Source organism: Bufo gargarizans, chromosome 2 (assembly GCF_014858855.1).
Source record: "Bufo gargarizans isolate SCDJY-AF-19 chromosome 2, ASM1485885v1, whole genome shotgun sequence".
NCBI lineage: Eukaryota > Metazoa > Chordata > Amphibia > Anura > Bufonidae > Bufo > Bufo gargarizans.
Window position 1 is genome coordinate 349744764 of NC_058081.1, and position 24018 is coordinate 349768781.

The window sequence follows — 24018 nt, forward strand, 5'->3', positions numbered from 1 at the left end:
AGCTGCAAAAACCAGTGTCAGGCAGCTGCTGCCATGGCCAATAAGATAATGGGTTGCATCAAAAGGTGCATAGATGCCCGTGATGAGAACATAGTTCTACCACTTTACAAATCATTAGTCAGACCACACATGGAGTACTGTGTACAGTTCTGGGCTCCTGTAAACAAGGCAGACATAGCAGAGCTGGAGAGGGTCCAGAGGAGGGCAACTAAAGTAATAACTGGAATGGGGTAACTACAGTACCCTGAAAGATTATCAAAATTAGGGTTATTCACTTTAGAAAAAAGACGACTGAGGGGAGATCTAATAACTATGTATAAATATATCAGGGGTCATTACAGAGATCTATCCCATCATCTATTTATCCCCAGGACTGTGACTGTGACGAGGGGACATCCTCTGCGTCTGGAGGAAAGAAGGTTTGTACGCAAACATAGAAGAGGATTCTTTACGGTAAGAGCAGTGAGACTATGGAACTCTCTGCCTGAGGAGGTGGTGATGGCGAGTTCACTAAAAGAGTGTAATAAATGGAGCATGCTGGGAGTCATAGTTTCACCACAGTTGGAGTGCCAAGGTTAGCCATCACTGCTATAGGGCATCCAGGGGGGGGGGGGGGGGGGTTCAATCTGTCCTATTGCCTAAAATCCATATAGTATTGGCACTTTTGGACTTTCACATATTAGGGTATTTGCAATTTTTTCTTCTATAATTCCACTTTGAAGGAACTAATTCAATAATATTCTAAGTTCCTTCATTAATATAGGAGCAGGATCTCCTTTTCATTTTTTTATATACATTATTATCATTCAATTGCTTCATTGCCTCTGCTATATACTGTATGCCTATCGATCCAAAATGACAGTTGCTCCCCCTGAAAAATACAAGCAAAGCTTCAAAAGATCGCAACCCTCCCAGCACACCCACGCATAGTATCTTAACTGGATGAATTGCTGCTACAGTAGGTGTACAGTACTGTAAATTGTTCTTTGGGGGCTTAATTCACACAATTTCCTTATGCTGCTGTATAAAATGACATATTTAGTTTCAATGAAGGAAAACCTTTTCTATGACAGACTCTGGAACCAGGGTGAATTACACCCATTTAAGAATGGATTGGAAGAAAACTAAAGAAAAAAATCTCCATGCAAAAATATTTAATTTTTACAAATTATACAGAAAAATTCCATATAAATAGAACATTAAAAAGGACAATAACATTCATTGATTGGCAGAAGAGTAATATTTCAAAATGTAGGCCGGTTAATATTTGACCTGTGTTACGCTGGCAGTGGCTCAGTACCAGCAACACGACAAGCGACAGCAGTAATTAAAGCTGCCCCCTTTCCAGAACCATCTTCTGAAAGACGGAAGGTAACCTCACATTCTGGAGCCAACATCTGCACAGTCTTCTTAAGCACTCCAGCAAAGCTAGAACGAGAGAAAGGTTAGAACATGAATAGTCTGTAATGCTGAGAAAAAAAAAAAAAAAACAGACCATGCACCCGATTAGTTGGTGCAACAAACATCAGCTCCTACTTATTTCACGGCCTGTTGACCGAGGGTCCATTCACACGTCCGCATGAATGGGTCCGGATCAGTTACGCAATTTTGCGGAACGGTACGGACCCATTCATTTTCAATGGGGCCGCGGAAGGGAAGTGCGGATGCGGACAGCACGCCGTGTGCTGTCCGCATCCACACTTCTGTTCTGCAGCCCCTCAAAAAATAGACCATGTCCTATTCTTGTCCACAGACATGGACAAGAAAAAGGCATTTCTATTAGGGTGCTGGCCATGTGCGGTCCGGTGTTTTGTGCATCCGCAATTTGCGGACCGCTAAACACTTGCAGACATCTGAATAGACCCTAATGTGTCCAGTGGAAGACTTTTAAAAACCGCAACATATAATCAACGAAGGGAATTTGTTAATATTTCAGAATATCAAGAAGACCTTCATTAAGCAGACCTGGGAAACTTTGATGCACATGTTTCTCAAAACAAATGTGCTGCACATTATAAAATGACAAGGACAAAAAAAAAAAAAGTAATCTGTACAACTTTTAGCAACTCAACTCCAAGTCTACAAGTCACAACATCTAGATAGAGAGTTGACTCATTGTTCTCAGAGGACTGCTAAATAATTCCAGCTCTACAGCCCAGAACAGTAATATAAATGTCAGTTTTACATTCTAGCTAAGGATTACAGTATAAATAACCCATTTCAGAAAACGATGAATTACATTCAGAATATTCAGATAAAAACTACATGAACAAGCCAGCTACCATCTGTAGTTGGGCATATATGGTAACTGGGTACAGTCTCATTACCAATAGCGACATGGTTCAATTAACTATTCTAACTTTTAGTACTATAACCTCAACCAATAGCTTATCATGAAAAGGAGTCAATGAAAAGCACATCTGTAGGATGTAGTCTGTTTACATGGAGGAGCACCTTGGTGTACATAGTTCAGCACAGGAGCTGAATACATTTCTTTTCAATTTGCTAAGGGCAGCCATATTGTAGATACGCACTTGTTTGTCTCTATAGCCAGTACAGCAGTGTATGTGTGTATGTACAGGTCCTTCTAAAAAAATTAGCATATTGTGATAAAGTTCATTATTTTCTGTAATGTACTGATAAACATTAGACTTTCATATATTTTAGATTCATTACACACCAACTGAAGTAGTTCAAGCCTTTTATTGTTTTAATATTTATGATTTTGGCATACAGCTCATGAAAACCCAAATTTCCTATCTAAAAAAATTAGCATATTTCATCCGACCAATAAAAGAAAAGTGTTTTTAATACAAAAAAAGTCAACCTTCAAATAATTATGTTCAGTTATGCACTCAATACTTGGTTGGGAATCCTTTTGCAGAAATGACTGCTTCAATGCGGCATGGCATGGAGGCAATCAGCCTGTGGCACTGCTGAGATGTTATGGAGGCCCAGGATGCTTCGATAGCGGCCTTAAGCTCATCCAGAGTGTTGGGTCTTGCGTCTCTCAACTTTCTCTTCCCAATATCCCACAGATTCTCTATGGGGTTCAGGTCAGGAGAGTTGGCAGGCCAATTGAGCACAGTAATACCATGGTCAGTAAACCATTTACCAGTGGTTTTGGCACTGTGAGCAGGTGCCAGGTTGTGCTGAAAAATGAAATCTTCATCTCCATAAAGCTTTTCAGCAGATGGAAGCATGAAGTGCTCCAAAATCTCCTGATAGCTAGCTGCATTGACCCTGCCCTTGATAAAACACAGTGGACCAACACCAGCAGCTGACATGGCACCCCAGACCATCACTGACTGTCGATACTTGACACTGGACTTCAGGCATTTTGGCATTTCCCTTTCCCCAGTCTTCCTCCAGACTCTGGCACTTTGATTTCCGAATGACATGCAAAATTTGCTTTCATCCGAAAAAAGTACTTTAGACCACTGAGCAACAGTCCAGTGCTGCTTCTCTGTAGCCCAGGTCAGGCGCTTCTGCCGCTGTTTCTGGTTCAAAAGTGGCTTGACCTGGGGAATGCGGCACCTGTAGCCCATTTCCTGCACACGCCTGTACACGGTGGCTCTGGAGGTTTCTACTCCAGACTCAGTCCACTGCTTCCGCAGGTCCCCCAAGGTCTGGAATCAGTCCTTCTCCACAATCTTCCTCAGGGTCCGGTCACCTCTTCTCGTTGTGCAGCGTTTTCTGCCACACTTTTTCCTTCCCACAGACTTCCCACTGAGGTGCCCTGATACAGCACTCTGGGAACAGCCTATTCGTTCAGAAATTTCTTTCTGTGTCTTACCCTCTTGCTTGAGGGTGTCAATGATGGCCTTCTGGACAGCAATCAGGTCGGCAGTCTTACCCATGATTGCGGTTTTGAGTAATGAACCAGGCTGGGAGTTTTTAAAAGCCTCAGGAATCTTTTGCAGGTGTTTAGAGTTAATTAGTTGATTCAGATGATTAGGTTAATAGCTCGTTTAGAGAACCTTTTCATGATATGCTAATTTTTTTAGATAGGAATTTTGGGTTTTCATGAGCTGTATGCCAAAATCATCAATATTAAAACAATAAAAGGCTTGAACTACTTCAGTTGGTGCGTAATGAATCTAAAATATATACGAAAGTCTAATGTTTATCAGTACATTACAGAAAATAATGAACTTTATCACAATATGCGAATTTTTTTAGAAGGACCTGTATATACAGGGTGGGCCATTTATATGGATACACCTAAATAAAATGGGAATGGTTGGTGATATTAACTTCCTGTTTGTGGCACATTAGTGGGGGAAAACTTTTCAAGATGGGTGGTTACCATGGCGGCCATTTTGAATCCAACTTTTGTTTTTTCAATAGGAAGAGGGTCATATGACACATTGGGAATTTCACAAGAAAAACAATGGTGTGCTTGGTTATAACATAACTCTATTCTTTCACGAGTTATTTACAAGTTTCTGACCACTTATAAAATGTGTTCAATGTGCTGCCAATTGTGTTGGATTGTCAATGCAACCCTCTTCTCCCACTCTTCAGACACTGATAGCAACACCACAGGAGAAATGCTAGCACAGGCTTCCAGTATCCATAGTTTCAGGTGCTGCAAATCTCATATCTTCACAGCATAGACAATTGCCTTCAGATATGAGATGTGCAGCACCTGAAACTATGGATACTGGAAGCCTATGCTAGCATTTCTCCTGTGGTGTTGATATGAGTGTGTGAAGAGTGGGAGAAGAGGGTTGCATTGACAATCCAACACATTGAGCACATTTTATAAGAGTACAGACCCTTTCCTTAGAGACCAGCGAGTGGCATTGAGGCATGCTGTCATTAAGCCTCTCCTGTGCTTTGCTGACCTATGTTTACTCAGCAAAGGGGGACAAGTGAGATGCAAAAAACAGGAAGCATAAGCCTATATTGTAGGCTCTAGTGGTGTGTGTGAAGAATATTTTTAAGTGGGATTTACACAAAATTAAAAAAAAAATGAGAATTTTAATATGTAATTTTCTGATAAACTCCCTTTATATTCACTGTACTATATTCAGTTGTCAGGTTACCAACAGTAATGAGATCTCATCATCCACTTACTGGGGATGCAGCCTGTACAAAGTTCCATCCACTCCTACAGTGATTTTAAGATGCTCGAGACCTCGGTTTTCTCGGATCTTCTGTACAACAGCAGCAATGCCAGAAGCACATAGTTGAGCTGCTCTTCTTGACACTGTGGTACAAACCTCTTTTACCAGCACTGTATCATCACATGTGCTCTTCAAACCCAACTCAGCTAAAATGGCACGAACCTGCAGTAGGCCAAGAGTATCACTAAGGAGGGAATAGAAAGCCTTGTAAATGTCTACAAACCTAGTTCACCCCCGACACAGTTTGCAAAAAATAAAAATCTTAACATGACATAATTTAAACCAAGAAACTACATCAGACATATACATTTTTTTTTTGGGATATTAACATATCATCTCCATGGAGGCAATGTATGGCAACTAGAAAGGAGCCAATTGATTCTACAATTTGGAGATACAACACAAATTTTTCTAAAAAGTTCAGATTCTATGGAATCTGAATTTTATGCGATTGGAAGGAAGGAAGGAAGAACATGGCAACAAATAGGATGTAAAAAAAACTACAATGCAATCGTACATAAAATAGAGCTCAACTCGATTACTGCCAAGGAATGTTATTGCTTTTGTCATGCCATCTAATAATTGGTTAAAAATTTCTATATATGGTCACATAAACAATTTCACATTAGTGCATGAATTTTTGCTTGCATGTAAACACTGGTTATAAAATAAGCCTTTAATGCTTTATAATATAATATGGATGTCAGACGCCAGGTCTGTTGGTAGATCATATACACTGTATAAATGTAATCTGTCAAAAGGAGCCATTGTAGCAGTTTTTATTTGGATCGAGGATTCTCAATATCTCTCTTCTACCATTTCTTACATTTCCTCCGACGTATACTTATTAAGAATAAAAAAAGGTTTTCTAGAAAGTAAACAGCAGCATGCACCACCATTCATGCAATTAGGAGCCATTCGTTCAAAATTCATTTTTAACTAAACTGGTATTAAAAATGTATCAGTATAAGCCAATCACTGCCAGTCTAGTTAAACAAACATGGATGAAATCATTCCAAAATGACAGAATCTGGCACATTTCATATACAACAGATCATATCATACCTTTCAATGCTGGATAAGAACTTCGTAGGAAAAAGTCCTGTTGTATTTAGCTTGTCAGAGATTTTGCCACCAAATAAAACTTTTTGTTGAGTGAGTTCGATTAGGACCTTGCGCACAATCTCTCCCAAGTACATTCCGCTGATCATTTTCTCATATCTAAGAAAAAAAAAAAAAGATTTGGAGCATGTTACTTTTCACTGGCTGCAGTAGTCATTTACCCCTCCAATAATATTTTAAGCTGAAAAATGGTATGATATAGGATATTGAAATATTGGATAAGAATTGATGATAAACCTTTGTTTCCCAGGATTAATAGAGTGGTTATCAACATCTTCATCAAAAGAAGTAGTGATGTCATTCAGGCACCCATTGTCTCCAAATGCGCCCCACTCCATATTAATACACATTTGACCATCATCTCCATTCAGCAACTCGACATTTTTCATTTCCTCCATATAACAAGCATTAGTCCCTGTACCTGTAAGAAAAGGGGTATGCAGCTCAGACTATTGTAGAAATACTGAAGAACAATTTAGAACAGTCTTCTTAAAAAGGACACTAAACCTGGACATCATTTAGGGACAGCAACCACTTGTCAGGATGAATGTTCACCTCCTGGTCTCTTCATGTTCCAGTTAGCATGTTGGAAGTAAACAAGCCTTATTCTTGTCTCAATTGTAGAAAGTGCAGTAGGGCATATTAAGCTGCAGCAATCTGCTTAAAGGGGTTGTGCAGCCAGAACATATAGATGACCTATCCTCAGTCTAGATAATCAATATCTGATTGGTTGGGGTCCAACTCCTGGTACCCTGCCCTGAACAGTTGTTTGAAGAGGTAGTGGCGTTCGTGCAAGTACTACTTCGTCTTCAAGATTACACTGCATCTTGTCTCAGAAGCACAGTGTAATTACAAATGTTTGTTCCATTCCACTTGAATGAGGTGAGCATTTGTAATTACACTATGCCTCCACTGCAAGTGAGACGGTACCACCTCGTCAAATAGCAGATCAGCAGGGGTGCCAGAAGTCAGACCCCCACTGATCAAATATTGATGACCTATCCTGAGAGAAAGTTGGTAATATATTGTGGCTGCAAAACCCCTTTAATGAGGTATTCCCCCAATATGCATTTTGCACCTTCATGACCAATTTTTTTATCGCATTGCAAGACTTCACTTTGTGGCACAAGTATCATGATAACTTTATTCCCCTGGTCAGGGATGGTTGGCTTTTGGGTGAAATTTATGGAAAACGTAAAACGTTCACACTACAGTGATATTATATTATGAAAGTAGGGCATTTAAGTAGAAGCATGCAATGGGGATTTCCTCATCTCAAACAATTTATTTAAACAAAAGCCAACACCAGTGGTGGGTATACTGCCACAAAAATGTCAATGTCTCAATAACGTGTCACGTGGTCTTGAGCATCAATTACAGCTTGACAACGACGTCTCCTACTGTTCACAAGTCGACTTATTGTTTGCTTAGGTATGGCATCCCACTCTTCTTAAAGGGCAGCCCTCAGGTCATCGAGGTTCTGGGGTACAGAGTTACGAGCCTCTACATGGCGACTCAGCTGATGATATAGATTTTAAATAGGATTCAGGTCTGGAGAAAGTCCAGGCCACTTCATTTGAGGTACCCTAGTCTCCAGTAGCTATTCCCCAATGATGCAACCTTACTGGGCTGGCACATTGTCATCCATTAAGATGTAATTGGGCTTCTGCTGTTCATGCAGAGGCACAATGACTGGATTAATGAGGTTATTCAAGTAGTATAGGCTAGTCACTACCATTCACAAAGTGTTCTGTATTGACTAGCCACACCTGTCCACACTGTAACTACACCACCAAAGGATAGTCTGGTGATAACTGGCTGATGCATAGCGCTCTCCTTGACGTCTCCAACATCATTGGCGGCCATCATTTCTGCTCAGCATGAATAGACTTTCATCAGTGAACAGCACTGAGGCCCACTAGTCCTTCGTCCAGCGTAGATGCTCCCTGGCCCATGCAAGACGATGACACCTGTGCCTGGTGATGTGGTCAGGTACCCTTGCAGATCGTCTAGCATGCAGACCACGCTGATGTAGACAGTTTCAAATGGTCTGATGTGACACTTGGGTGCCTCTTCCCTCCCTTAAATGTGCCTGGAGTTGTAAGGCATTTATCATCCAGTTCCGCAGGGCATTGTTCACAATAAAGAAGTCATCAGTGTGGGATGTGGCCAAAAGAGGTCCACTTCTATGCTTGTGACTCTTTCAGTCTCTGTATCTGTTACAATCTGCTGATGACACTCTGTGACACTCTAAGCTCAGTGGCCACTTCCATCTGAGAACATCCTGATTGAAGCCTCACAATGGTGAGGTACTGTTGATCAATTGAAGGTGTTTGTGGCAAATCCAGCCACATTGAGAACTGTTGGACTGTATCCGTGACAATCCCTGTGACTATGGGCCCTGGGCGATTTGGCCCTTTAAATACAGAACTTGGGCATATTGCATGTTATTTCCCTGTTTCTGGGCTCAATGGATTCATTTGTACCATGCTGGGTGTGTTTCTATTGTCCCATTGTGTAGTAACTTTTCAGTTTAGAAGATAATGGGGGAGATACAGTGATTGATTCAATTATCTCCTAGACAGAGGGGAGGAATATGTGTGGGTTGTAACTACAATGTTATCGGGTAATGTATGATAATGTGTGTGTCCCTCCCCTTCAGGGGAGCATGTAATAAAAAGGGCTGCAAGCTAGCAGCCAAGTAGTTCACCTCCAAGCTATGTGTAGTCTAGTTCTTGGAGGGATGGGATTTATACACGCTACCTGCATTTCATTCTGATGGTTCCTGTCTACCAGCAGAGATACTGCACTTCACCCTGCCTCTCCGCTACAATTGGTGGCAAGCGACGGGATTCGAATCTCACAGCAGAAGACCGTTCAGCTGTTTTATTTGATACGAACGGAAAGGAACCTCATCCGTACAAAGTCATCGTTCGTGAGTATGCGGATTTTATCCGAACAGATGACGAATGGGGACAGATTATACCAGGCTGAAAAGAGAAACGCTAAAGGCATTACTGGAAGCCAGAGGAATTATTGCCAGTAACAAAGCGAAAAGAGTCATTATTGCGGAACTCATGGAGGGCGATCAAGCAGCAGTTACACCAGCAGCCACGGAAACATATAGCTCAGCATGGGCCAACGAAATGAGGATAAGGCTGGCATTTTTTCCGTTGCCACATTCCCAGGAATTTCTGGAAAGGACATCAGCTGATATTAATGAATATCTAGCGGCCACCCGACCAAACCTCACTTCACCTGGGGGAGCAAACCCTCCTGCATATCCGGTAATATCAGAAAAACAGAAATTACTGCACCATGCATTTAAAACCTATGTGGAAACTCAGGACATTGATGGGTACCTGCAGGACTTCGAAAGATTATGCCAGCTGCATAAAATCGATCCTGCGGATAAGGTACCCCATTTGGCCGGCAAATTATCGGGTAGGGCAGCGGAAGCATACCGGACTATGCCAGATGAGGACAGCACAGATTATCAAAAGGTAAAACAAGCCATATTGACCCGTTATGCCATTACCCCTGAGGCATACCGCCAGCGCTTTCGGGAGCTAAAGAAAGCCGAGAGAGATACCCACACGGAATGGGCACATAGATTGACCCGTGCTGCTAAAGGATGGGTACAAGCAGCACAGGTAACCCAGCTGGAAGAGCTGTTACAATTGTTATTACTGGAGCAATTTTTTCAAGGACTGTCTGACGAATTACAAAACTGGCTACGGGATCGCAAACCCAATACCGTACATGTGGCTGCTACTATGGCAGACGAGTACCAAGATGCCCGGCGGGCACAGAAGGTTGCACAACGACCCCTTTCCGGGGCCCCTACAACTAACCCCGTTCCAGCATCCAGTCCAGCAGCCTACAGATCGAGCGGGGGCAACTACCAACAAGCACCCAGATACCAGTCTCGCCCGCAGGTCAGATGCCATATTTGCAAGCAGAAGGGGCACATCCAGAAAGATTGTCCCAGGAACCAAAACCGTTCCAACTGGGGAAACCCTAGCCAGCAGATTCATCGCCCAGCGGCAGTACACTGCTTCCAAAATGAGTTTTCCCAGCAGCAATTGGTGCCAATGCCTCCAGGGGAACCCTTGGGCATTCTACACGAGGCTAACCCGATACAGGCAGCCTCTGACAACAGACAAGGCCATTGCCAGGCCGTCCACCTAGATGGCAGGAGCCGCCAGGGATTACGAGACTCTGGCGCCACCATCACCTTGGTTCGGAATCACTTGATCCCTGCTCACCAGCTCACCGGTGAATGTGTAGCTGTTCGAGTAGCCGGGGGTAATATCTACAAGATTCCTACTGCCCGGGTACATTTGAATTGGGCAGCGGGGTCTGGAAATGTGGAAGTGGGGCTCATGCAAGATTTGCCAGTGGATATTATTTTGGGCAACGATTTGGGGGAGCTGACTTCGGCGTTTATGCCACAACGGAACCTCCAGGACGCTTTACCTGTGGTTACCAGGCAGCAGGCCCACACCAACCCACTGGAAAATCACGCTGAGGCTCAGGTAAAGAACAATACCCCTGTTATCCCTTGGGCCCCCCCATTAGAGTTTGGTAGTGAGGTAGCTAATGACCCTTCCTTGCAAGTATATAAAGATAAAGTAGCAGGAAGCCAAACTGGGTTAGAGGGGGAGAGATATGGGTGGGAAAAGGGGTTACTGTATAGATATGCAGATAAGACAGTAGCCGGTACAGTTCCCGTATCTATGCGACAGTTAGTAGTACCTAAGAGATACCGACGTGAGTTACTACGCATTGCTCATGACATCCCCCTGTCAGGACACTTAGGGGTTAGTCGGACTAAACACCTGTTAACGCAGAACTTCTTTTGGCCCGGTATCTCCAAAGACATTCGGCAGTATTGCCAAACGTGTGACACTTGCCAACGAGTATGGAAGCGAGGAGATAAATATAAGGCTAAGTTACACTCCCTCCCTATAATTGAAGAACCCTTCAGTAGGGTAGCTGTTGACATTATTGGACCCCTAGCTAAACCCGGCCCCTCGGGGAAGCGGTTTATCCTGACGGTAGTAGATTACGCCACCCGTTACCCTGAGGCAGTGGCATTGACCAATATTCATGCCGAGACCGTAGCCAAGGCCCTTATTAAAATATTCTCTCGCATGGGTTTCCCCCGAGAGATTATTTCTGATAGGGGCACCCAGTTCACCGCTGAAGTCACCCGCCAGTTGTGGAAAACATATGGGGTAAAGCCGATTATAAACTCGGCCTTCCACCCCCAGTCTAATGGCCTCTGTGAACGGTTTAACGGAACATTGAAACAAATGCTCCGTACGTTCATGGAGACCCAGAAGAACTGGGAGCGGTTTTTGCCCCACCTGTTGCTCGCATACAGGGAGGTGCCTCAAGAGTCCACTGGGTTCTCACCTTTTGAGTTATTGTTCGGACGAAGGGTAAGGGGCCCCTAAGATTTAATCCGGGAACATTGGGAGGGGGAAGTCACGATAGAGGGTACCCCTGTTGTACCATATGTGCTGGAGTTTCGGGACCGCTTGGAGGAGCTAACCGAGTCCGTACGCTCTAACCTCCGGGCGGCCCAGAGCCGGCAGCGCCGATGGTATGATAGAGGTGCCAGGGACCGCAGTTTTCAAGTGGGGGAAAAGGTGTTGATCCTTAAACCTGTTAAGAATGATAAACTGCAGGCTTCCTGGCAGGGCCCATACAAGGTGGTGGAACAAGTCTGTGACACCACCTATGTGATCGGTCCATGTACTGGAGCAGGAGTTAGGCGGATGCTCCATGTTAACATGTTAAAACCATATCATGAACGCCCAGAGGAGGTAAATGCTATTTGCGCCTCTGCTGCAGAAGATATGGACAATTTACCTCTCCCTGATCTCTTGGGAATGGAGAACCGGAACGAAGACCTGGGAGAGGTACAATTGGGGGAAAGATTAAACCCGCAGGAAAGGGACCAGATTGTAGATCTCTTACGAGAGAAAAGCGAAACCTTCTCTAATGTACCAGGGTATACCCCCCTAGCCACTCACCGAGTGGAGACCCCTGGTCAGCTGCCCATGCGTCAACCCCCTTACCGCATCCCTGAATCTGTCAAGGAACACATGTGTAAGGAGATTGACAAAATGTTAGAGCTTGGGGTGATAGACCACTCCGACAGCCCCTGGGCTTCCCCGGTAGTTCTAGTGCCGAAACGGGACGGCACGACCCGTTTCTGCGTAGACTACCGGAATTTGAATGACAAGACGGTAGACACCTATCCTATGCCCAGGATAGACGAACTCTTAGATAAGATGGCCCGTGGTCAGTATCTCACGATGATAGATTTGTGTAAGGGGTACTGGCAGATTACCCTATCCGAGGATGCCATCCCCAAGTCGGCGTTCGTCACCCCATTTGGCCTGTACCAGTTTAAGGTCATGCCATTTGGGATGAAGAACGCCCCGGCTACCTTTCAGAGGATGGTAGATCGGCTATTGGACGGATCCCAGGAGTTTGCGTGCGCATATTTAGACGATATCGCCATATTCAGCAGCTCCTGGGAAGAACATTTAACCCATATCGGGTTTATCCTAGATAGGATCCAGGAAGCCAACCTAACCCTAAAACCCAGCAAGTGCCATATAGGGATGGCAGAAGTTCAGTATCTGGGACACAGGGTGGGTAGTGGGAAACAGAAGCCAGAACCCGCTAAAATTGAGGCTGTCGCCAAATGGCCAACCCCCCGCACCAAGACCCAGGTATTAGCTTTCTTAGGTACCGCTGGGTATTACCGGAAATTTTTACCCAATTATAGCGCCGTAGCAAAACCCCTCACTGACCTTACCCGTAAAAATCTCCCTAAGATTGTCACCTGGAGCCAAGAGTGTGAACAGGCATTCCAAAAACTGAAAGACTCTTTGATAAATGCTCCTGTCTTGGCCGCTCCTGATCCAACTAAACGTTTTCTTGTCCACACAGACGCTTCAATGTTTGGATTGGGAGCAGTACTGAGCCAAGTCGGAGCTGATGGCGGCGAGCATCCTGTAGCTTACTTAAGCAGGAAATTGTTACCCCGAGAGGTAAGCTACGCCGCCATCGAAAAGGAATGCCTGGCCGTAGTGTGGGCCTTAAAGAAATTACAGCCGTACATTTATGGACAACAGTTCTCGCTACTCACCGATCACAACCGGTTGGTATGGCTAAACAGGGTGTCTGGAGACAATGCCCGGCTGTTGCGCTGGAGTTTGGCGCTGCAGCCGTTTGACTTGACAATTCACTACCGCCCTGGGAAGCAGAATGGTAACGCCGACGGGTTGTCCAGACAAACTGACCTTGAACAATGATCGTTGGGTACTCTTCCGGACCTCCCCAAGCCGATCCGTTTGGATCAGACTGTGTATGCCGGCTTGGTTCTGGGGGAGCATTGTGGCAAATCCAGCCACATTGAGAACTGTTGGACTGTATCCGTGACAATCCCTGTGACTATGGGCCCTGGGCGATTTGGCCCTTTAAATACAGAACTTGGGCATATTGCATGTTATTTCCCTGTTTCTGGGCTCAATGGATTCATTTGTACCATGCTGGGTGTGTTTCTATTGTCCCATTGTGTAGTAACTTTTCAGTTTAGGAGATAATGGGGGAGATACAGTGATTGATTCAATTATCTCCTAGACAGAGGGGAGGAATATGTGTGGGTTGTAACTACAATGTTATCGGGTAATGTATGATAATGTGTGTGTCCCTCCCCTTCAGGGGAGCATGTAATAAAAAGGGCTGCAAGCTAGCAGCCAAGTAGTTCACCTCCAAGCTATGTGTCGTCTAGTTCTTGGAGGGATGGGATTTATACACGCTACCTGCATTTCATTCTGATGGTTCCTGTCTACCAGCGGAGATACTGCACTTCACCCTGCCTCTCCGCTACAGTGTCGTCTTGATCTCATGATGTCAAAATGTGAACAGCATGATTACTGTTTAAATACCAAACCAGGAAATGTATTTGGCGATTCATAGATCAAACACCAGTTGTGAATTTTGTCGTTAAGCTCGTTGTTAGAGAACAGCAAAATTGTACAAAAGTACTAAAACCATTGAACAGTTGGACATGTGCATTCAAAAACTGACAAAAGGTCACATTATGTTCACAGGTTAGAGTGCATTTTAGGTTTGTCCTAAAATTTCAACCACATGCCAAATATCCCTTTATGAGTAGTATACATTAAAATTAGGTAATTCTGGCCTTTTTTACGCTGTTCACTGTGCAAAATAAATTACATGATAACTGTATATCTCAGGTCATTACGGAGATTTTTATAACATTTTTTTTTACCACTTAGTAGTTCCACAAGGGGCTGACTTACAATCCTAATGGCTTCCATAAACCACTGTACCACTTACATAATACAATGTATTATGCTGTCAGATGGATATTGACAGGCAAGCTATTAGGCCACACCAAAGAGCATATACACAGGGAAGCCCTAGGGTCCACTGGAGTCTCTGCTGCCCTGTGAAAACATTAGAACCTCTCAAAAATGCAGTGGTACCAATGGGTGACAGAGGGAGTTCCCTCATTTTGAAACCACTATTGATTGTGACATGTAAGTGGTTAAACTCCCGGGATAAATCAGAGCTGCCAATTCAGGCTGTTAAAGCAGGAGCTTAGCTGTCATGAGAGAGCCAAACTTCTGCATACACTAGGCTTCAGGCAAATCGCATAAAAATGGCTCCCAGTACGATTGTACTGTGAGAACCACAGAGAAAAAATATGAAGAAGAAAAATATGGAGGATCACATGACACAGGCAGAGGTGGCGGCTTGTCCTGATTGGCTGATCGGGATGTATTTCAGCCTCTGAGCCAAATCAAGGGGCAGTAAGTAGACAGAAAATAGCCATTCTGTTATGACTAGTGAGTGCAAACCCACTGTGCCAACCGGTTAGGCATAAGGCTTACCCTAAAAGCATTATTCTGGCGCTCCCCTGGTATTCACCCTTTAACCTCTGCACAGGCATATGGCCTTCAATGTAGGGAAGCAATTGCTTGGATAGTCCAAGAGTAGTTGGCAGCTGACCCACTAGGGAGCTCAGAATACAGAAAATGCACCAAAACCACAGGAACAGTCACTAAAGCTTAAATGCAAGTCCCTAGATCAGGGTTGCCAACCATCCCAAAATTTCGACAGTCCATAAAAATAGCCAACTTTTTCCTTGTGTCCATGAATTTTTGGAGATGGTGGTACTTGAGGAGATTATTTTGGTGGTAAATATTTTACAGCTCACAGTAAATGCTGGTAATGAGGTGTTATTAGTATTGAGCTAGAGACATGGATCACATATAATCTATATAATCATTCACCATGGTTTTCCAATTTGTCCATATAAAATGTTAGCAGTCCATGATTTTGAAGTTGTCCAGAAAAAATAAAAATACATTCTGGTTGGCAACCCTACACTAGATCCAAACTACACACTGGTATGGTAGATGAAAGGAGACATAGGACAAATTCAGCTTGTGACCGGGAAAGGTGGCATGTGGCAGTGTAAGAAAAGCCATTACAGACAAGCCACTAATCTAAAGTGATAGGGACACTTTAACCCTTTGAGGACCAAGGGACTTATTTTTCCCATGTTTTTAATTGCCTGTATCGTCTGATTAAGAACTTAAAATACATTTTTTTTGTTTCAGTCAAAATATTAGTTCTTATCAACAAATGGATCTAACTTTTTGCCAGTTATTTCATGAAATGGCTTAGTTACAGCAACTGAAGTGTACGAACTTCAGTTGCTGTAACAATTTTTTTTTGCTTCTTTTGGCCTTCCATTGAAAGTAATGTAAAAAGTCACATTTGTTCCGTGTCATAACTCCTCCCCCAAAAATGACACAAGTGTGGAAATGGTTTTATTTATTTATTGTTCAAATACATTCCTAAATGGAAAAAATATAATTATTTTTATATTGATGACGGTAATCTTATGGTCCTCAAAGGGATAAGCAGAGAATAGGGATACAATAAGAAGATATCATTCAGTAGATTAGAGAAAAATTTGATCAAGTAAAGCATATGGTGAGGGATTGGAGATCTGCTCAGTCCCAAATGCTCAGCAAATATGCATTTTTTTATTCTAAAAAACAGTTTAAATTTACCATTTGTAATTGAGCATATCAGTTTATGTTACAGAATGCACTGTATATTAGAGTAAATAAACAAGTTGCATATTACTGTGTTGCAATCATACCATGTAGTTTAAAAACATTTCAATGCAAAAACTGCATTCTTACCAAAGTAATACCAATGAGAAGTGTGGTTGTAGGAGAGGGACAGTGTGGTCTGTGTTTAAATTACAGAAAAGAACGGAAAAAAAAAAAAACTTGCAATTTTGGTAGTACCAATCTGTGTACCAAACATGTGACTTCATTTATTTATTGGCCGCATAATAAAATATATATGTCTGGAAAACAGAAGAAATGAAATAGAAAAACCCATAAAAGAATAGGATTCTTAACATTTAAACTTGCTGGAATTCTACTTTGCGTATACTGGAGCATCTATACAACAAGCGTAAAGCTGTAAATAATTTAATCATGCACCAGACCACCTGAACATGAGGCAAAGATGCCTGTCAATTACACAGGCCCTTCAAGAATGGCAAGCTGTAAGCTTGCTTGCATCATAACAGGCAAATTATTACCATCAAGGAATCTCATGATTAAGGTCCATGCTTTTAAACACTCACTATCAAAGCAAAATAGCGGAATGCTTTCCTGTTGCCAAAAGAGAGGCCTAATTGCTTTATTATCAGGATACAGCGTGTAAGCTTGCTGAAGCTTTCAGCATCCAGTGTGATCTCAGAGGGGTTTCAGCATGGCAAGTAAGGTCATCACACCAAAACAGACAAACTTGTCCTCTGCCAGTATACAAAAGATCTCTTGTTAAAATGAATGAGGCATTGATCTTTAAGGATTGTCACACCCTCCTGATTGATGAGTAGATCTGCCATTTCTGATTGTGTCCCAACTTGCCCCTGCTGCTGTCTGCCTGTCATCATGTTTTGTACCATATGGCTGCAGATGCTGCTATTGTCATTATGCCACTGCCTTCCTACCTACCATCAGGTTTTCCACCATATTGCTGCAGCGATCAACATGCCACTGACATCATCCATGCATTTACCCATAGCTATACAGTCAGGTCCATAAATATTGGGATATCAACACAATTCTTTTGGCCCTATACACCACCACAATGGATTTGAAATTAAACAAACTATATGTGCTTTAACTGCAGACTGTCAGCTTTAATTTGAGGTTATTTACATCCAAATCAGGTGACCGGTGTAGGAATTACAACAGTTTGCATATGTGCCTCCCACTTTTTAAGGGACCAAAAGTAATAAGACAATTGCCTTCTCAGCTGTTCCATGGCCAGGTGTATGTTATCCCCTTATTATCCCAATTACAATGAGCAGATAAAAGGTCCAGAGTTCATTTCAAGTGTGCTATTTGCATTTGGAATCTGTTTGCTGTCAACTCTCAAGATGAGATCCAAAGAGCTGTCACCATCAGTGAAGCAAACCATCATTAGGCTGAAAAAACAAAAACAAACCCATCAGAGAGATAGCAAAAACATTAGGCATGGCCAAAACAACTGTTTGGAACATTCCTAAAAAGAAGGAATGCACCGGTGAGCTCAGCAACACCAAAAGACCTGGAAGACCACGGAAAACAACTGTTGTGGATGCCGGGGTGAGTTGGATCCCCGCAGATAATTTTTGATAATGATTTGGCAACTTCGGTGAAGTTGCCAAATCAAATTTTTCAAAACAAAGCTCATTTTTAATATAGTACAGTGTTCCTCAGTCAGTTGTTCAGATGCCATGAGTGGCGGCTCCCGTGGAACCTTGAACGTTGGTAGATCTAGATAATCCTGTACCCAGGTGAAAGATGTAACACATTTTTTTAATTGATATTTTACATTATGAAAGTATGGTCCCCAATACCAACACTTTTTGACGGTAGTCCACCAAGCTAGAAAACATTTGTGATAATATTGTATAATCCAATCAAACAAACAGTAAGTGTTGTGTATCTTACCTACTATCAGGCCTACTTCACAGGCAGGATCATCATATCCACAGGACATCATTGTTCCCACAGTATCATTTACAAGTGCTATAACATAGAAGTCAGAATTCTACAAAAAATAAAAGCAAAAATGAATCAAAGAAAAAAAAACATGAAAAAAGGACCAGATGCATACTTCAAAACGTTAATACCTTTCTCCTAACTGCAGCTTCTCTGAGTAGCCGGACCACATCCTCTCCCACACATCCTGAGGCACTGAAACCTTTTGTCCAAGAAATCAGGATGCCCTATTTTAGGGGAGAAAACAGCCATAGAATAACAGTTTTTAAGATTTTAGGAACACACTGTATTTTTAGTTACTTACCTGATCTAGACTGTTCTGCTTACACGGAAAGGAGAATGTAAAACCCAAAGGCAATCGTTTCCCTTGAAGATTATTTTCTTCTTGAAATTCTGTGATGCAATTCACAATGTGATCAAAAAGCTGATCAGAGAAACAAAAGACAGCCATTAATTATTAATGTACTCAAGACCATGTTTTATATGACAAAAACAGTGGTGAACATGAAGAAATGGTTGCCTGCCATACCAAAGACAAAACTAGGGTCCCACAGGTTTTGCTTCCCCAGACAAAAAACAAACAAAAAAAAAAAAAAAAAAAATTATTGGATTACACTTACCGGTAATAGTTTTTCTTTTTTTCTTTGAGCCTATGACAGCGCCTCCTCCTCTGGACAGGAAACAGGAACCAGAATGCCTTTTAAAGAGGGGTCCTTCCCTACACCCCCAGTTCTGTTTCCTGTCCTAAGAGGCAGGAAGGAATCAGATCAAATATACACTATAGAGCTGTGGGGGCCCCATGGGGAGCCGCTGCTAAGTCTCCTTTCTCAAAAATGAAGAAACAACATCTTAATAAAAATTATATTATAATATATTTATATATATATATATATATATATATATATATATCTCTCCGTGTGTGTGTGTGTATATATATATATATATATATATATATATATAAATACTCCCCCCCCCCCATTATTTTTTTGGGGGAGGGGGGGAATGGGAATTAACCGGGTGCTGTCATAGGCTCAAAGAAAAACGATTACCAGTAAGTGTAATCCAATATTTCTCTTTCGCCTATGACAGCCCCCCTGGAGAATAGGCAAGAATACTATCTAGGGTGGGATGCCTGAAGCACCTTGCGGACAAAGAAAAGACCCTCATTAGAGGGTATCTGAGAAGAGTCAGCAGAGCCCTTCTTAGCGCTCTGAAACAAAAGCAGCAGACGAGAGGAGGCTCTCCAAGGCTGAGTAACCTTCAGATATTATAAAATACACCTTCTAAGGTCTAGCCAATGGAACTCTGATTCCTTCTCATTCTTAGGGGAGGCACAGAAGGAAGGTAGCACTATCCTGAGAGCGGTGAAAAAGAGAAGAGACAATTTGTAAAAAAGAAGGATCAGGAGAAATCACTACTCGATCCTCCAAGATAACCAAATAGGGGGGGGGGGGGGTCAGCAGAGAGTGCACTCATCTCACTAACCCTTTTAGCCGAGGTAATGGCAAGCAAGAAAGCAAGCTTCAGAGAGAGCATTTTAGGGGAGATACTATCAATCGGCCTAAAGGGGTCAGAAGAGAGCGCAGAGAGGACCAAGTTTAAATCCCAAGGAGGGGTTTTGACCTTATAGACTGGTGATAACTTAGACACAGCTGTAACACACCTCTTAATCCAGGGATGAATTGCTAGTCTAAACTTAAACAAGGCACTTAATGCCGATATTTGGACTTTTAAAGTACTAGGCCTAGAGTTTTTTCTTCCAACCTTCCTGCAAGAATTCTAGCACTAGCGGGATTTCAGGAATCTCTAGCACATCCACTGGTCTATTGGAGAATCTAAAAAAAGCCCTCCAAACTCTAAGATAGATCTCAGAAGTAACCTTCTTCCGACTGGCCAACAGAGTGTTAGCTACCTCTTCAGAAAGACCTCTTCTTTTTAAAATCTCCCTCTCAAGAGCCAAGCAGTCAGATGTAGATTTTCTACTGACTGGACCCTGAGACAGAAGCTCCTGACTGTCCGGCAGCACCCACGTGGATGCTTTTGACATCCTGTGGAGCCAGGAGAACCAAACTCTTCTCGGCCAGAAGGGGGCTATAACTATTACAGTGAGCTCCTCCTCTATGATATTTTAGAGAACCCTCAGTAACATTTTTAGGGGGGTAAAGTCATAGAGAAGGGCCCGTTCCAAGTAACTTCTACCTTTCTGTTTGATCTGGTGGCAAAGCTCTATCTCTTGAATCCCCCATACTGCTGTGACCTGGTTAAAAAAAAAAAACTCTGATCTATGGACCACTACCCCTGGCTTAGGTGGTGACTACTGAGGAAGTCCGCTTTTACATTGTCCAAACCCTTGAGATACACCGCAGAAAGAAGCTAGAGAAGCCTCTGCCAGACTGAATATCTGATGGGTAAGGGACATGAGGTCATGAGCTCTTGAACCTCCCTGCCAATTGCTATATGCTACGACAGTTGTGTTGTCCGAGTAGATTTTTACATTTCTGCCCCTGATAATGGGAAGGCTCTATATTAGGGCTAACCTGATCGCATTTAATTCCCTGAAATTGTGAGACTAGGATAAGGCTCTGCTGTCCCATCTCCCCTGTAACAGAAGGGATTCCACATGGGCTCCCCAACCGGATGGACTCGCATCTGTAGTCAAAGGAAGAACCGCTTCTCTGATCCACGGACCTTTATCAAGGTTCTCTAAATTCATCCACCCCCTCAGGGAGCTTAGAGTCCGAGGAGATAGAGATATCTCTGAGTCCAGTGAGAGTATACATCTGTCCCATTCCTGTAGAACCTAAAGTTGTAAAATCCTTGCATGATATTGGGCCCATTCTACTCCTGGAATTGCAGCCGTCATGAGGCCCACCACAGATAAGTCCTATCTTAGGGTGACAGATGGGTGTGAGTGAATGTGTTGGACCCTGGACTTGATCAGTAAGGCCTTCTGAAGGGGAAACATACTCTTCTGGGTCCTGGAGTCTATAATCATCCCTAGGATGTTGCACCTCTGACTTGGACATAAACTGGACTAGCTTTTTTAGAACTTTCTTCAGCCAGGCAATCTGTGAAGGGCCTGATGCGATTGGGACACTAAAAGAAAGTCGTCCAGATATGGTATGATGATGACGACTATCTTTCTGCCTCACATGGGCCATCATTTCTGCCACAATTTTTGTAAACACCCTAGGAGCCTGTGAAAGCCCAAAGGGTAAGGCCTGAAATGAAGTATTTCCTGATCTGATTGGACTGCTACCCTCAGAAACTTCTGATAACTGGGATGATAGGGACATGGTAATATGCATTCCTCAGGTCCACAGTGGCCATAAAGCAGTTCGAAATAAATTGCCTTCTGCTGACCTGATGGACCCCATACGAAACCTCTCGTACACCAGATACTGATTTAAGTACTTTGGTTCATTTCGGACCATAATAAACCTATTCGGTTTCTTGACAAGAAACAGGGGAGAGTAAAACCCTTTTGTCACCTCCTGCTCTGGGATTTTTTATCAATACTTAGTTTTTTTATTAGAGAGAGAACCGACGACAAACAGAGACAGACAACAGACGACATGGGGCCTGGCGTCATTGGGATTGTTTCTTAGAGGCATCAGACCCGGAAAAAAAGAAACCCCTTATTCTTTCTAGTGACACCAGAAAACTGCTTTGCTCTTTTCTTCCCTTTAAACCCTTCTTTATTAAATCTAGGACAGAAAGATCTCCTAGGGGGTTGACTAGCGGAGGGAACCCCTTTTTTTTACTGTTGAAAGCCTTTTCTCAAAAGGTCATCAAAGACTGGGCCAAACAAATACTCACCCTGACATGGGATAGGATAGCGCAAAGCTTAGCCTTAGAGGAAGAGTCCCCATTCCAGCCCTTTAACCAAATAGCCCTACGGGCAGAGTTAGATAAGGCCAAAGCCCTGGCGGAGAATCTTAAGGAATCCGCAGGGGCATTAGTCAGGAAGTCTAGAGCATTATTTATAATGGGGAAAAAGGTAAGCAACTGCTCCCTGGGGTACCCCCTTTAACGTGGGACTCTAACTCTCCCATCCATGTCTTTAGGGACCTAGCAACAGCGGTAGTGGCAATAGCAGGTTTAGAAGCTGCTGCAGAGGCCTCCCAATTTTTCTTTAAGTAAACCTCTGCCCTTCTGTCCATTATGTCCTTAAGGGAACCCATATCCTCAAAGGGTAGATATTTTTTTTCTGGACATCTTAGCTACGGGAGCATCCAGCTTTGGGGCCCTATCCAGGGGGCAGAGACCTCTCCATCAAACTGATATTTCCATTTAACAGAGGAAGGAACAAAAAACTTCCCATCTGGTCTTTTACATTCCCTGGTGATTACCGCCTGAATGTTCTTAGGTACATAAAACACCTTTCTCTTTCTAGGACCCAGGCCCTCAAACAGAGTCCTGCACCGATTGCTGAGGTTGTTGATCATCCAAACCCATAGTAGCTCTGGCAGCCTTAACTAGGGATGTTGGTGTTCGCAGTATGAAAAGGCAGTTTTCCAGCTGCCTTGTCTTCATAAGTATCGTCTGATGACAAACACTCTCCTTCTTCCTCCAACCCAGATAGAATATCACTGTCACTGGAGGGGGAATCTTTAAAAGCTGAAGTACAGGGGCGACATTTAATCCGCTAACCGACTCTTTGACCTCATCCCTGATCATCTGCTTAATACTGCATAATTTGCTGGGGCCCCCACAGCTCTATAGTGTATAGGCAATCTGATTCCTTCCTGCCTGTTAGGACAGGAAACAGAACTGGAGGTGGAGGGGAGGACCCCTCTTTTAAAAGGCATTCTGGTTCCCGTTTCCTGTTCAGAGGAGGAGGCGGTCTCTCCAGGGGTACGGTCATAGGCAAAAGAGAAAAAAAATATTATAATAATTCTATATAATATATCTGTTGGTGTCTCAATATTTATTCTGTCATACAGTACTGCTCGCAGAATACAATCCCTAATTATTCAGTGTAATTAGCAAACACTGCTATTAATGTATAACCCCACATTCAGTTAATAAATCTAGCAAGCTGCCATGTGACGCAAGACACAGATAACCATTGCACATACATACCTGTTCTCCAGTTCCTTGGATTATTTCTGTGGGCAAGGCAAAAGTCTTGCTTTTCATTTGTACTCCTCCCTCATGTTTTATGCCCACGTGGGTATATAAAACACGAAAGTTGGTTCCTCCCAAGTCGAGAGCTAGAAACTCTCCTCGTTCTATGAAGAATTAAATTAGCTTGCTTTAAATTTTGCGGCAATATTTGTGTACTAGCTGCATCTGAAATTTTCGTTAGCAGTTACAGTACCTTTTCCATTTGGTGTAGCACGCACAAATGTGGGAAGCATCCTCACGATAGCTTTAGGTTGTGTCCTTTTCTGAAGACCAATTTCCATTTCATTTCTCATTCGTTTTTCCACCTCTTTCAGTTTTGCCTTGGTCATAATAAAAGGTTCTAGGATTTTATCAATTAATTGTCTTTGGTCAGCAAGACGTTGTGCTACAGCCGTTACAATGGCTGTGCCTTTTCCACATCCATCCTCAGACACTAGAAACTTAATTTGACAGCCTGGAGCCAACTCCTTAAGAGTCCGATTGAGATGTTCACCAAACCT

The 24018-nt window shown here is 42.9% G+C and overlaps 1 protein-coding gene across 1 annotated transcript in view; it reads right to left on the reverse strand.

Annotated features, from left to right (window-relative positions):
• Window positions 1–1139: 1139 nt before the first annotated feature.
• Window positions 1140–24018, reverse strand: part of LOC122928141 (hexokinase-2-like) — a 162673-nt gene continuing 139794 nt past the window's right edge. Inside the window, exons 11-19 of the mRNA XM_044280698.1 lie at window positions 23712–24016; window positions 23474–23622; window positions 18693–18812; window positions 18520–18615; window positions 18338–18437; window positions 6492–6675; window positions 6198–6353; window positions 5083–5316; window positions 1140–1428 (exon numbers count right to left, since the gene is read on the reverse strand). Coding sequence (XP_044136633.1) covers window positions 1278–1428; window positions 5083–5316; window positions 6198–6353; window positions 6492–6675; window positions 18338–18437; window positions 18520–18615; window positions 18693–18812; window positions 23474–23622; window positions 23712–24016 — 1495 coding nt within the window. The 3' untranslated portion in view covers window positions 1140–1277. The remainder of the gene's footprint in view (window positions 1429–5082; window positions 5317–6197; window positions 6354–6491; window positions 6676–18337; window positions 18438–18519; window positions 18616–18692; window positions 18813–23473; window positions 23623–23711; window positions 24017–24018) is intronic.